The sequence below is a fragment of the Notamacropus eugenii genome, chromosome 1 (assembly GCF_028372415.1).
Source record: "Notamacropus eugenii isolate mMacEug1 chromosome 1, mMacEug1.pri_v2, whole genome shotgun sequence".
NCBI lineage: Eukaryota > Metazoa > Chordata > Mammalia > Diprotodontia > Macropodidae > Notamacropus > Notamacropus eugenii.
The window spans coordinates 616624221-616639796 of NC_092872.1; the positions used below are offsets into that span (position 1 = coordinate 616624221).

Below are 15576 nucleotides of genomic sequence, written 5' to 3' on the forward strand. Positions count from 1 at the left end.
TGATTAGTCATTACCTATTCTTAATTATTTTTCTTTTAATTCGAACTGATTGTAAGAGTAGAATTACTGTCTCTAAAGATTTTATACAATAATAATATCATCTCCTTTGTGTTTTCCTGCTAAATGCCCTTAGAGGTTGAAAGCAGTGATTATAGATAGCTGCGCTGGTCAATTTCCTATAACTTCACCATACCATACAAAATACCCCACCCCCTGACCAGTTGTAATACTGATGTTGCCTTCCTATATTTAGAACATAAGCTCCTTGAGGACAAGGACTGTCTTGATTTTTATATTTGTATCACCCATGCCTTATGACAATAATGTACACAGTAAGTGCCTAATAAATACTTCTTCCTTTTTTCTTTCTTCCCTCCTTCTTTCCCTCTCTTTCTTCCTTTCTTCATGGCTAAGAGGTTCCAGGAACACCAGGGTGGATGGCAATGCCAGATTTGGAGTCTCCACCTAAAAATTCGATTCGATTCCATAAATATGCATTGCGTCCATCCTATGTAATGATAATGGTGTTAGATAGTAGAGGACATAGAGAAAGAAGACATGGCCTCTATATTCTAGAGGCTTACAATTTAATAAGAACATAAATGAGTCAATCAACAAGCATTTCTTAAGTTTCTACAGGCTAGGGACTACACTAAATGCTGGGAGAATATAAATACAAAATTAAAATGGTCCTCGTACTCAGGAACTTGCACTATATGGAGATAGTACCTGTTTGCAGATAAGTAAATATAGACTAGAAAAAAGATCATAGAAATCAGGAAAGGCATCTTGATATCAGTGGCAGTTGAGCTGAGCCTTGGAGGACATGGAAGACAGAGAGCCTGTGCAAAGATACAGAGGCATTAGATGGAAGACACATACAAAATAAAACATGACATGAAGCTCCTTGAGAATCCAAGGGAAGCAACAATCATGTCAAATTGATATTTATTCTGGAAAATAATCAGGGCCCCAATTGAGAAATGGTCAAGGGATATGAACATAAAGTTTTCAGAAGAAATCAAAGTTATCAATAGTTATCTGAAAAAAATGTTCTAAATAACTAATAGAGAAATGCAAATTAAAACAACTTGGATGCACCACCTCACACCCATGAGATTGACTAAAAACACAAAAAAGAAAATGACAAATACTAGAGGTGAGGGGAATATGGAAAAAATGAGTACAGTAATACACTGCTGGTGGAACTTAACCAGTCCAACTATTCTGTGGAGCAACTTGGAGTTATGATCCCAAAACTATAAAACAGTGCATACTTTTGACTCAGAAATACCACTATCGGGTCTATATCCAGGAGCTACATTTTCAAAAATATTTATAACACCTCCTATTATGTTGGCAAAGAATTGGAAACTGAGGGAATGTCCATCAGTTGGTGAATGGCTAAACAAGTTATGGCATATAATTATGATGGGATACTACTGTGCTATAAGAAATAACGAAGAGGATGGTTTCATAAAAATCTAGGAAGACTTACATGAACTGATGCAAAGTGATGTGAGCAGAGTCAGGAGAATAATTTACACAATAACAACAATATTATATAGAAATTCAGCTGTGAAAAACTTAGTCAATACAGTGATCCAAGACAATTCCAAAGCAGTCATGATGAAAAATGCTATCCACCTCCACATAAAAAAACTGAAAGGCTCAGAGTGCAGACTAAATTACATTTTTTCCTCTTTCTTTTCCTTCCTTTTCCCTTTCTTTTCTTTCTTTTTTTGGAACATGGCTAATGAAGAAATATATTTTGCATGACTCCATATGTGTAATGACTGTTATATTTCTTGCCTTCTCAATGGGAGGGAAAGGGGGGTCAAGGGAGGGAGAGAATTTGAAACTGAAAGTAAGTTTTTTTTAAAAACAAAATAATTTAGAATTATGCTAGAAATACCATTTAATTATTTAATCCCCTTGAATTAGTTACCCTAGGAAGAAGGCTAAATTGGCCAAGACACAGGGATAGATCTTGCATATACCATGCTATTTCATTCACCCTCAGGGTCTAGGTGTAACTACAGTGCATAGAAAATCTATCTCCAGACTCATTATTGAGCTTCTACTAGGAACAACTTTAACAATTTTTTTTCAATTAACAAAATTTTATTTCCTCTTCCTCTCCCCTCTCCCCCATGGGGGGGGTGGGAGGGGGAGGAGGAAAGAAAAACAAAATGTATAGTGAAGTGAAACAAATTCCTGCATTGACTGTGTCCAAAAATGTATGTCATATTCTGCATCTTGAATTCATTGCCTCTCTGTTAGGAAGTGTGTAACATGTTCCACCATCATTAATTCTTAAATACAAAAATATTTACTAAAGAAGAAAGCAAAATCAGAAATAATCAAAGCATTACCCTTTACCTATAGGTCTACATCACACTCTCCCACTAAAACACATCATGTCTGGGGTTGGAATGGGCTCAAAATTAAAGAAACCTAGCAGTAAGCTGCATGAGTAGGAAAAGTCATGTCTGGGACAACTTATGACTCCAGACTGCTGGATGCCTTTGGTCTGCACATGTCGCTCCTGGATGGGACCATTCATCTTCTTACCCTCTTTGTTCTCTTGCTGGACAAAACCACATCTTTCTTACTCCTAGGCCACTGAAAGAGAGACCAACTTTTTCAGCAAATATCAGCCTTAAACCTAGGATATCCAGAGTTTTCCAGGTGTGTTCTCTCCTCCAAACACTGAAACAACATGATACTCATTCAATGAAAAAAGCAATTCCCTTTAAGTTTGAAATCTTTAATGCTATTCAGATCTATTCTCTTTATTTCCCCCCCTCCCCTTCTCCCTTATCTCCTCCATTGAATAAGATTTTTCTTATCTCTTTTATGAGTTATAGCCTACCCCGTTCCATTTCTCCCTTTCTCTTCCTGGAATTTTCCTACTCCACTCCTTAATTTTTTATTTTATTTTATTTTATTTTTTTTGTGTGGATATCATCTCTTCTGATATAGCACACCCTGTACTCTCTATCTATGTGTGTCTCTGTGTGTGTGTGTATGTACAATCTCTCCATTTACCCAAATACTGAGAAAAGATTCAAGAGTTAAAAATATTTTCTTTCCATGTAGTAATGTAAACAGTTCAGCTTTAGAGAGTCTTTTATGATCTTTCTTTCCTGTTTTCCTTTACATTCTTCTTTTGATTCTTGTCTTGGGAAGTCAAATTTTTCTATACAGATCTGGTCTTTTCCTCAACATGAATGATTGAAATTCATATATATCATTGAATGATCATTTTTTCCCTGAAGTATTATACTCAGATTTGCTGGGTAGGTAATTCTTGGTTTCAATCTCAGTTCCTTTGACTTCTGAAATATCTCATTCCAAGCCCTTCGATCCCTTAATGTTGAAGCTTCCAGATCCTGTGGTATCCTGACTGTATTTCCACAGTACTCAAATTGTTCTTTCTAGCTGCTTGCAGTATTTTCTCCTTGATCTGGAAACTCTGAAATTTGGCCACAATATTCCTAGGAGTTTCTCTGTTCAGGTCTTTTTCAGGAGGTGATTAGTGAATTCTTTCAATATTTATTTTGCCCTCTGATTCTAGAACATCAGGGCAGTCTTCCTTGATAATTTCATGGAAGATAATGTCGGCTCTTTTTTTTTATCATGGATTTCAGGTAATCTTATAATTTTTAAATTATTTCTCTGGGATCTATTTTCCAGGTCAACTGTTTTTCCAATGAGTTGTTTCTCATTATCTTCTATTTTTTGAAATTTTTGGTTTTGTTTACTAACTGCTTGGTTTAACTCAAAGTCATTTGTTTCCCTGAACTCAATTCTCTCTTTCAACGAATTATTTTGTTCAGTGTGCTTTTGAACCTTCTCCTCCATTTGGCTAATTCTGCTTTTTAAAACCTCCTTCTCCTCATTGGCTTTTTGGACCTCTTTTTCCAATTGAGTTAGCCTCTTTTTAAAGCTGTTATTTTCCTCAGCATTTTTTTGGTTCTCCTTTAGTAAGCTGCTAACTTGTTTTTTAAGGTCTTCTATTGCCTGAGCCCAGTTTAAATTCCCTTTGGAGGCAGAGGCCTTGACTTCCTCTGACAGTATGCCTTGTTCTTCCTCATCAGAAAGGATGAGGGGAGATATCTATTCCCCAAGAAAGTAACCTTCTATGGTCTTATTTTTTTTCCCTTTTGGGGGAATTTTTCCAGCCAGTTACTTGACTTCTGAGTTTCCTCTCCACAACCACCTCACCTCCAGTTCTGCCAAGCCAGCACTTGGGGGCTAAGATTCAAATGAGCTGCTCCCAAGCCTCAGGGGCTTTAGGTAGGGGCAGGGCTACTATTCAGTGTGAGATTAAGATCAGCTGCTCAGGTAGGGGCAGGGCCTCCACATAGGGTTCAGTTCCCTCAGGGGCTTTCTGATGAAACCTTCAACAATGGATGCGGGCTACTGCCTGCTTTGGGAGCCCCATCTGCTGCTGCCTCTACTGCTGCCACCTGAGGAGGCCTGAGTTATGGGGACACCCTGCTTCCCTCTTGGCCAGCTGAAAAGACCCTCTTATTGACCTTTGGCGCCTGTGGGTTGAGGGATCTGTGGTGCTGCTGAAGATTCTGTCCCTGAAGCCTGCTGGGATCTGCTCCTTTTGGTGCCATGTGACCAAGGCAGGGATGGGCTCTGCTCTGCATCCAGTGCACAACAGACCTTTCCCGTCAGTCTTTCAGGTCTTTCTGGGACAGAAATCTCCTCCACTCCATTGTTCTGTGGCTTCTGCTGCTCTAAAATTTGTTGAGAGTTCTTCTTTACAGGTATTTTATGGGCTGTGGGGTAAGAGCTAAGCGTGTGTGTATCTTTTTACTCTGCCATCTTGGCTCCTCCCCCCCAGGTCTATTCTCTATAGCAGAGATTCCCAAACTTACTTGGCCTACCACCACCTTTTAAAAAAGTTACTCAGAAGCCCCTGGAAATCTACTTTCTTTAACCCTTTAAAGGTTTTTAAAAAAAATTTGTATCGTTTTAAAAATATATAATTTTTTAAAAAAAATTATGCATCTTAAATTGAATAATTTATTGCAAATTTATGAGGTTTTTCCTGCACTGAAATTTTGATGATACAATGTTGTGTCATGTAACCATATAATATCATATTGTAAACAAACAATTACACACACATATTTCTGCCAATGCATGCTGGACTTCCTGACAATGTGCAACATATTCACCTGCCAACAGTTGCTTGTTAAGACCTGTTGGCAGATGACTACTTATTGGTTATAAGTTACATTCTGTATGTTTATTTGGAAAATAATGTAATCACTATGACTTTAACTCAGCTACACAACAGATGAAATATGTACAAACAGTTTTTAAACATTTTCTTCTCTTCTTTCTTTATGCTCCTCCTGGCGTCTTATTTTTGATCAACGCCCCCTCAATCTCATCTAAGATTAATATATGCCCCCATCATTCCAGTGCCCCTAGGGAGTGGCATAAACCACTTTGGAAACTTATGCATAGGCTTTTCTTAAGGTTTAGAGGGCTATAGAGAGAGTAATATAGGCAAGCCTCTGAGAAGTTTCCACACCCTCAAGCTGTGGATAGCACTACAGACCAAGATAACTTTCCCTAAACAGTTCTTCAAGCAGTATAGAATTCTGTTTTATCCAATCAGCTCCCAACAATGCAATAAGATCAGCTCCCTATGTCAACTAGAGAACCTGTCTGACTCTCATCAGGTGGTCTCAGATTCTATCAGTTTTTTCCCTTCTAATGATTTCTGTGTTCTGACTTCTGATATATTAGCATCTTTAAACATTTTATCTTGTAGCTCCTCAAGCTGACTTTTTATATATCTTCTCAACCACAAAAGAGGTGTAGTAACCTATCTCCAAACTGGATTGAAAAAACCCACATCCCTATTTCTCTCAGATATAATACAAAATAGTCCATATAAAGTAGTCCCATGGTCTCAAAATAATTCCTTAATTTGAAACTTCCCAGCAACAAACTTCCAGTACCTAAAAGCAGTCCTATGTAAGGGGGCTACTGGGAAACAATACATTAAATTATCTTTACAATCCACCGGTACTCTGCTTTCACTCCAGGCATATTAGAATTTTATTTTTTTCCTCAAACACTTTTAACTAAGTGACTGTTTTTCTCTCAGATTCTTTCAGAATTAAGTTTCTTCTCAAGCTACTCCTCTCTGGGTTTTCTATGAAATATTCTTTCCCAACCTTCTCAGTAAATGAATGTTTACATTAGAAATGATCAGAATCTTACATCTTTATCCCATTGAACATTTGAAATCCCTTATGCTATGCAATGGTTTGTGGAACCTTTAGTTATCTTAGGATATATTGAGGGAAGTAGCATGAGATGAAGCTAGAAAGGTAGTAGCATATTGTGGGATGGGACATGAATGAAGACATTGACTTTTATTCAGTAGGTCAGTGGTCTCCAAAGTGGGTGCTGGCATCACTTGGGGGACTGTTGTGTCATCCCAGGAGAGATGAAGCCTAACCTCAGTGGGTGTGTGATCAACCACTCAGAAGGTGGAAGATAGGTTGAAGCCCACACTTTTGGTGATAAGTACTCCATAGCTAGATAGAGAATTTGCCTCCAACACAACTACATCTACCTTTATCCCCTAACACTTTTCCCTTTCTTCCATATATATACAGACTCCAAACTCCTTCCTTCTGAGTCAGGTATTGGCCCTTTAGGGGTAATTAAAACCTAAACTAACCTTTCTTCAGGTTACTCAGCAGGTGCCATTAAGAAAATTCTATTCTCTCCTCTTGACCCCTAGATAATTTAAGATTGTCCTTTGGAGGGTGCTTAAGGACCATGACTGGTAAGTTAAATCTTCACCTCCCCCTACCACATTTCATTTCAATGAGTCATATAGGATACACAAGTATACATATGATCTGGATAGAAGATATTACATTATCTTTCTCCCAAAACCCATCTGTCTTCCAAACTCCCCTATTACTGTAAAGGGTACATCTATTCTTCCAGTACCAAGGTTTTCACAATTCTGATGTCATCTTGAACTTCTCATTTTTCTTCACCCTGTAGCCACATATGGGCATCTAAGTGGCATAGTGAATACAGTCTGGGTCTGGAGTTAGGAAGATTCATCTTCATGGGTTCAAATCTAGCCCCAGTCACTTTAGTAGCTGTGTTATGCCAGGCAAGTCGATTAACCCTGTTTGCCTCAGCTCTTCATCTGAAAAAGGAGCTGGAGAAGAAAATAGCAAACCCTGCCAGTATCTTTGCCAAGAAAACACCAAATGGGATCACAAAGTTGGACATGACTGAAATACAGCATATTTACATATTCAATCAGTTACCAAATCCTATCAGTCCTACTCTCACATTTCTCACATCTGTCCTCTTCTTCCTATTCATACAGCTGCCACCCTAGTTGAATGAATGAATGAAGCTTTTATTAAGTCCTTACTATATACCAAGCACTGTGATAAACATGGGAAATACAAATAGAAAAGATAATTGCCTCTCAAAAGGAGCAACATATATGGAAGGTTTCAGTTGCAAGTCAGATGGAAAGGTCTTATGATCCTTAGGGCGCAGTAGAAAAACTGATGGTAATGGCTCTTCTTGAATGTCATTTCCATTAATAAAGTATGATCAGTTTCTGAGGTTGAACCATTTAACAACAAGCAAGCACTTTCTGGGGAAACACTTTCCCTAGGTCTTTAGTAGTAGTACCTGCAGGAGAAGGTGCCAGGCTGCATCTCCACATAGGTTGCTTCCCAGGATGATGGTTGAGAGCAATGACCTGGAATCATTACTGTTTGTAAGGCTCTTAGTTTCAATGTCCTGGGCTATTTCCATTGACATCTGAGGGAATATTGTGATCAAGGTGGTGGTGGTTTGACTTACCTAGCCCATACCGCCTCCTGTCTTTCTTCCTCTACCACCACCCTCCTCATGCTCCTTGGGATGCCTTGCTGCTTCATCTGAGCTGGCTTCACTCCCCAAGTAAGGTCTTGGTTGACAGTTAGTGGGGATGGCTGACCCCTTCTCTGCAAGATTGACTTTCCCAAATGATGGCTTTAAGAGCTGCAAGACTGGAAGTTTGAGGGGTGCTGCTACATCTGAGGCTCCTGTGCCTATCCTGGTCAGCTGTTGTTGCTGGTGATAATGAGGAAGGTAGGCTCCCTTTCCACACAGATTTCTCCCCCCAGTAATAGCTGTGAAGGCTGGGTTGAAGCAGTCTGATGGCTTGTGAGGCCCTCATCACCTCTTGCCTGGACAATTGCCTTTTAATTGGTCTACTTGCCTCCAGTCTCTCTCCCACTCCAGTCTATCCTCCATATGACGTACCAGCATGATTTTCCTAAAACACCCTCTGATCCTGTTACTCCCCTATTAATTAGCCTTCATTGGAGAGGGAGAAATAGGTTCTCTGAGAGAGAAGGGGCTGATGGATAGAGCAAGAGAGGCATGGCATTAAGGAGTCAGCTTGTTGCCTTAGGAAGAATACTATATTAACATCAGAAGACTTAGAGTTCTAGCCCTGCCTCTATTATTAATTTGCCAAGCAACCTTGGGCAAACCTTTAAACCACTCTGGACCTCAGTTTCCTCATATTATTGCCAACTGTGGTGGTCCTCAAAATTGTTATCATGCACCTTATATGTAAAGTTTTTGTGATCATGTACCCCCAATATTTACATTTTAATTACTTATAAATTATTCACATATGTTGCTATACTAAAAGGCACTATCATTACATTTTCAAATATACACCAGAAGAGAATTTCAAAATGGTAAGATAAAGATGAAATATATTAGATCCTAGTGTCAATGAAGAGTCACTGCAGGTCAGTCTTGTGCTTTAGGAAAATAAATTAATTTTTGTTGGTGGAGGGAGGGTTGAGGAGGAGGTGTTAAGGTTTGCTTTTTTTTTTTTTTTGGTTTTGTTTTGTTGCACTAGCAAAGGGCTCTCCTCATTTAAAAAAAACCCCAGAAGAAGGAGCAGATAGGCATCATTAGCAGGGGGTAAGCAGAAGAGGAGCTTTAATGGGGCAGCAGAAGGCCCTGGGTCTGATCTGGAAGGTAAGGGTAAGCTAGTAAAGGGGGAAAAATGAGGAGCAATGCTGGGGGCTGATAATCTAAGGCCTGGTGGATGGTGAGCACTTTAGGTGGGGAGAGAGGAGGAGGAAGAGGAGGAGGAGGAGGAGGAGGAGAAGTAGGCTCCAGTGAGGGAGTGGCTCCCACCTGGGGGACTAAGCTCATGCTGTTCACATGATATTACAATAAATTATCAGGAAAATTGCCCTGAAGTTTTAGAATAGAAAGGCAAAGCAGAAATAGAAAAAATCTCCCAATAGCCATCTGAAAGAGATCCCAAGAGTAAAACTTACAGAAATATCATAGCCAAGTTTCAAAGTTCCCAAATTAAGGAGAACACAATGGAAGCAACAAGAAAAAAAATTTAAATATCAGTGGAGCTACAATAAGGATTACACAAGACCTAGCAGCTACTATATTGAATGACTGTAGGTCTTGGAATACAATATTTTGTAAAGCAAAAGAGTTCAGGTTATGATCGAGGGTAACTTATCCAGCAAAGTTCAGTAAAATCCTGAATGAAACATAAAGAAACATTTAAAGAGCTGAAACACTTTCAGGTATTTGTGACAGAGCCAGCAGAACTTCAGGAAAATTCAGCATACAGCAACCAGGAGAAATGTAAGGTGAACATTACAGATCAATCATCATAAGAGACTCAAGGTTAAATTGTTACTTTCTAATATGTGAAAATATTATCAGTACTCTTATGACTGTCATCATTATTTGGGTTGTGGGGATTCTAAATGGGGTGATTCTAAAATAATAATAAAATAAATACGTAAATAATAATACACAATAAAATATTTCATTTTTTAAATTTATTATTTATTTATTTAAAAAGTAACATATTTTAAATAATAAAAATAATAAAACTGTGTAGGGAGGGGTAAAAAGGAGTAATTGTTTCTTACAAATGAGGCATAAAGGGAAAAATTGATACAAAAGGTGCTAGTAGTGGGGAGGGTGGGTAGTGTTGGAACTTTATTCTCATCAGGAATGAGTTAAAGAGGGAACAACATATACACCTAAAAGGATATAAAAGCCTTCTAAATTCAGAAAGAAATAAGAGGGCAAGGGGATAAAACAAGGGAGAGGATAAGGGAAAGCCTCTTGGAGAGGTGGAAAGATTAAGAAGTAAGAGGCCAAGGTAGCAGGTAGAAGTAAAGCAGAGTAGTGAGGAGGGTTAGGAATAGGGTGAGAATATTATTGAGGAAAAATAGGAAGGGGAAAAACACACAAGTAAATGTGATGAATTTACCCATAAAATGGAAACTGATAGCAGATTAAAGATTTGAATTCAACAATATGCTGCTTTCAAGAAATGCTATAAAAACATAACAATAAAATAAAGGGCTGGAGTAGAATCTATTATGTTAAAAAAGAGCAGCAGTCATGATCTCAGACAAAGTTAAAGCTAAAATAGATTTAATCAAAAGAGAAAAATAGGGAAACTGTACTATGTATCAGAAATATTATTCAATATTGTTTTAAACCATTTAAAAGAACTAGGCAGCATAAAATACCTGAGAGCATACCTGCAACAACAGACGCAAGAACTATATGAACATAAACATAAAACACTTTTTGTACAAATAAAATGACATCTAAATAATTGAAGTAATATTTTTCCTTCATACATAGGTAAAGCAATATAAAATTTTTAAATGAATATTTTACCTAACTAATCTATTTCAATGCCATCTCAATAAAATTGCTAAAAAATTATCTTAATGAGTTAGAAAAAATAATAAATTTCATTTGGAAGAACAAAAGTTCAGGAACTTCAAAGAAACCAGGGGGGGAAAGATGTAAAGGAAGCAGATTCAGCAGGATCAGACCTTAAACTATGAGATCGTTGTTGAAGTGTAATGGGCAATTTTTTTCATTTTAAATTAACATTTCCTTGTATAAATAGAACAGCCAAAAACTGAAGGAATTCAGAAACTTGGGGAGAAAATTTTTCATAGACAATTTCTCAGATGGGATGTGATTGGGTTGGAATATTACTGTGATAGGAAATGATGAGCTGGTTGATTTAGAAAAACATGGAAAGACTTGGACTTAGGAAGGAAGATGCTCTCCACCTTCAGAGAACCAGATGATAGAAGGAAACAAACATGGTACAGTCTTACATGTATGTATGAGTGTATATATGTGTGTTTATAGATATCTATGTATATAAATGTGTATGTATGTATATATGTATATATGTGTGTCTGTGTTTAATTGTAGCCTTCTTTAGGCAGGAAGGGGAGGGCGAAAGGAGGGGGAAAAATAAAGTAAAAAGTACATAGTAGAGAAAAAAGAAAACCAAGAAGGAAGCAAAGCTGGGCAACTTTGAAAACAACGTGTAGTATGTATTACATCGGTTTTCTTGAAATGGAAATTTATTAGTTTATATTGAATCCTCTCATGTTCTGCTGTATACATGGCAATGCTTTTCTTTTCTTTTCTCTTTTAAGTTTAAAAGGGAAAAAAGAGAAGCTCGTGCTGGGAGCCTCGAGGCTGGGTAGGACTGGGCAGGGTCCAGAGGTTCAGGGTGGCCGTTGCGCCTGGAGTTCTAGATGTCTGCCCGACAGGCGAGGGCGAGAGGATGTAGCTTACACAAGGACAAGCATCCAAGCGAAGCTGGAGGGAAAGGGTTTAGCAAAGCCCAGGGTGGTCAATGAGGCCCTTCTCGCGTCATCTGCGGACCCCGGACTCTCCCTCAAGGTTCTCCCCTATTGGAGAGCCGCTGCAGCAGGAGACCTTAAAGGACTTGGAGCAGTTGATGAAACAACGGGGTTTAGAAGCATTGGAGTGGCTGGAAGTGCACTTCGGAGGCGTTTCGGGGCTGTGCCAGCTGCTGCAGACGGACCCCGAGCTTGGGCTTCCCTTGGACCCCAAGGAACTGAGCCGCAGGCGGGAGCAATTTGGCACCAATGAGGTGCCAAAGACCCGGAGCAGATATTTCTTGGAACTGGTGTGGGACGCTCTGCAGGACACTACGCTCATCTTCCTGGAGTTGGCGGCTGTTGCGTTGCTGGCCCTGGCCTTCTACGAACTCAAGGTCAGCGGAGACACCAAAGGCTGCTTTGTCACCCGGGGCTCTGAGAAGGAGGAGGAAGATAAGGTGGTGCGCTGGCCAGAAGGAGCAGTCCTGCTGATGTCAGTGGCTTTGGTGGTGCTGGTCACAGCCTTAAACGACTGGAACAAGGATAAGCAGTTCAAGAATCTGGAAGATCAAGTGGTCCTAAGTCAAAAAGGAAAGGTAATGAGGAGTGGCCAGATCCTGGAGGTACCTGTCAAGGACATCGTGGTGGGTGATGTAGTCCCAGTGTCCTATGGGGACATGCTGCCCGCAGATGGTGTGCTACTTCAGGCACAGAACTTAAAAATGAACGAGAGTTCCTTGACTGGAGAGTTGAACCTGGTGAAGAAGTCCCTGGACCTTGACCCACTTCTTCTGTCCGGGACCTATGTGATGGAGGGCTGGGGAAAAATCCTGGTGACTGCTGTAGGACCCAACTCACAAACTGGGATCATCCTGACTTGGCTTGCTGCCAGTGCCCAGCAAGGAAGACTGGAAGAACAGAGGAAAGTCCTAGAGTGGGCAAATCAAGGCAAGAGCATGATAAAACCAAGACATTCCTACTCCAAAGCAAAGCCAGTGCTACAGAAGAAACTGACAAAATTAGCAGTCCTGATTGGGAAGTGTGGTATGCTCATCGCCACCATCACAGTAGTTATTCTTGTGACCTACTTTGTAATTAATACTTTTGTGATTGAGGGGCAAAAATGGACTTATGGTTGTACTTCAGTTTATATCAAATACTTTATTAAATTTTTCATTATTGGAATAACAATCTTAGTGGTGACTGTACCTGACGGTCTTCCGCTTGCACTTACACAGTCTTTGGCTTACTCAGTAAAGAAAATGATGAAAGACAAAAACCTAGTAAGGCATTTGGATGCTTGTGAGACAATCGCAAATGCCACAACCATTTGCTTAGACAAAACTGGAACACTAACCATGAACAGAATGACTGTAGTCCAGGCTTATATTGGTGAGACCCATTACCAAAAACTTCCCAAAACCAATTCTATCCCAGATGTTATCCTGGAGTACCTTTTAAAAGGTATTGCTGTTAATTGTTCTTATACTTCCAATGTCATTCTTTCCAAGGATGGTAAGAAGTTAGTACAACAAATTGGCAATAAGACTGAATGTGCCTTACTGGGATTTCTCCTGCATTTGGAATTGGATTATGAAACAGAAAGAAACAAAATACCACAGCAGAGTTTGTATAAAGTGTATAGCTTCAACTCAGATAGAAAATCCATGAGTACTGTATTAAAATTGTCTAGCGGGGATTTCCTGATGTTCACTAAAGGTCCTTCTGAAATAGTCTTAGCTAAGTGTTACAAAATTCTGAATAAAATGGGAGAGCCTGTGGAATTGACAGACACCAAAAAAAAAGAAATTGTTCAAAATATCATTGAGCCAATGACTTCTGAAGGACTTCAAACCATCTGTCTGGCCTTCAGAGAGTTCTCAGATCTGGAAAAAGAACCAGACTGGGACAGAGAAGAGGATATCATTACACAACTTACTTGCATTGCTCTTGTAGGCATTGAAGATCCTGTTAGACCTGAGATTTCAAGTGCCATTAGGAAATGCCAGAGAGCTGGAATCACTGTCCGGATGATTACTGGGGATAATCTCAATACTGCTCGGGCTATAGCATTCAAATGTGGCATTTTGGACCCCCATCATAATTGCTTTTGTCTAGAAAGCGGAGTATTCAACAGGCTAATATGTGACAAACGTGGGAAGGTCGAACAGAAGCTTTTAGATAGGATTTGGCCCAGACTTCGTGTGCTTGCAAGTTCTTCCCCCACTGACAAATACATGCTTATAAAAGGTATAATTGACAGTGATATTTTGGGAGAAAGGCAGATTGTAGCTGTAACAGGTGATGGTACTAATGATGGCCCAGCATTAAAAGTAGCAGATGTTGGGTTTGCCCTGGGTATCACTGGAACGGATATTGCTAGAGAAGCTTCAGACATCATTCTAATGGATGACAACTTCACAAGCATTATGAAAGCGATTATGTGGGGGAGGAACACTTACGACAACATCTCTAAGTTCCTCCAGTTTCATCTGACTGTCAGTGTAGTGGCAACAGTGGTGACTTTTATAGGGGCATGTGTGACACAGGATTCACCACTTAAAGCAGTACAGATGCTATGGATTAACCTCATAATGGATGCGTTTGCTTCCCTCGCCTTAGCTGCTGAAAAACCAACTGAGGCACTCTTGCTGAGAAAACCTTATGGAAGGAAACAGCATCTTTTGTCTAGTTCCATGGTAAAGTATATTTTGGGCCATGCAGCGTACCAGCTTACAGTCACTTTTGTTCTTATGTTTGTTGGTGAAGAGCTGTTTGATTTCGAGAGTGGAAGAAAAGCTCTTCTCCATGCTCCTCCTTCCACTCACTACACAATGGTATTCAACACTTTCGTTATGATGCAGCTTTTCAATGAAATTAATGCTCGAAAGATTCATGGAGAGAGAAATGTCTTTGAAGGAATCCTCAGCAATAATATTTTTTGCACCATTGTAGGGGGAACGTTTGCCTTACAGTTCCTCATTGTGCAGTTTGGCGGAAATGTTTTCAGCTGCACCAATCTTAGTCCAGACTTGTGGCTATGGTGCATTTTCCTAGGAGCAGGGATATTAGTGTGGGGTCAGTTTATAACCACAATTCCCAGCAAGTATGTGGAACCCCTTATAAGACTGATAGGTGGGAGAGTAGAAGAAAAGATTGATACTGTCTGCCCTGTTGAATCAATGACTGAGGACCTATTGTGGGTTCAGAACCCAAGCAGAATCCAGAATCAAAAAAGACTAATAAAATCATATCATTCTTACTTTCACAGGAGTGGGTCCCAAATTATCCAGTCACTATGAGAGCCAATGGCATGAAAGGGATTCTTTTTTCCAAATATTGTCATTTATTTTCATTAGCCTTCTCTAAGCAAAACTGCACATTCACTCCTTCATCCTTTCCCAGATATAAGGTTTTACAGTGAATGTGAAGCCCAGATTATCTGCATTGACAGAAACGAGCAAACGAAACATCTTAAGGGATGTTCTTTGGGAATGGACAATGTGAACATGATCAGAAACATGAGTTGGATGGAGAGCTAATAAAAGAAATATCTAATGGAACAACTGAGATGCATTATTTATAATATTTTTATTTTTATGCATTTTTCCTTTTTTAAACAGTCACATGGGTAAAAAATAAATGTGTGTATTAATATTTGCTATTAATCACAAGATTGGGTTGCATGTGTTGCAAAGGATAAAAATCTGTTGAGAAGGTATGGATTCTAACTATCCCTGTTCTGCTATAAATAACAGAAATTCAGTCAGCAAACCTCACCCTTTAAATATTGTTACATTTGGAGGAGTAGGGAGTTTCCCTGGAAGCTGTATTGACT

The 15576-nt window shown here is 39.3% G+C and overlaps 1 protein-coding gene across 1 annotated transcript; it reads left to right on the top strand.

Annotated features, from left to right (window-relative positions):
* The first annotated feature begins 11599 nt into the window (after positions 1–11599).
* Positions 11600–15308, top strand: LOC140520765 (plasma membrane calcium-transporting ATPase 1-like). The gene has a single exon (XM_072634985.1). The coding sequence runs from the start codon at positions 11750–11752 to the stop codon at positions 15038–15040; it is 3291 nt and encodes a 1096-aa protein (XP_072491086.1). The 5' UTR covers positions 11600–11749; the 3' UTR covers positions 15041–15308.
* Positions 15309–15576: the final 268 nt, after the last annotated feature.

Bases quoted from the DNA above. Each gene is read 5' to 3' on its own strand.
- LOC140520765 (XM_072634985.1), top strand. From the start codon at position 11,750: ATGAGGCCCTTCTCGCGTCATCTGCGGACCCCGGACTCTCCCTCAAGG.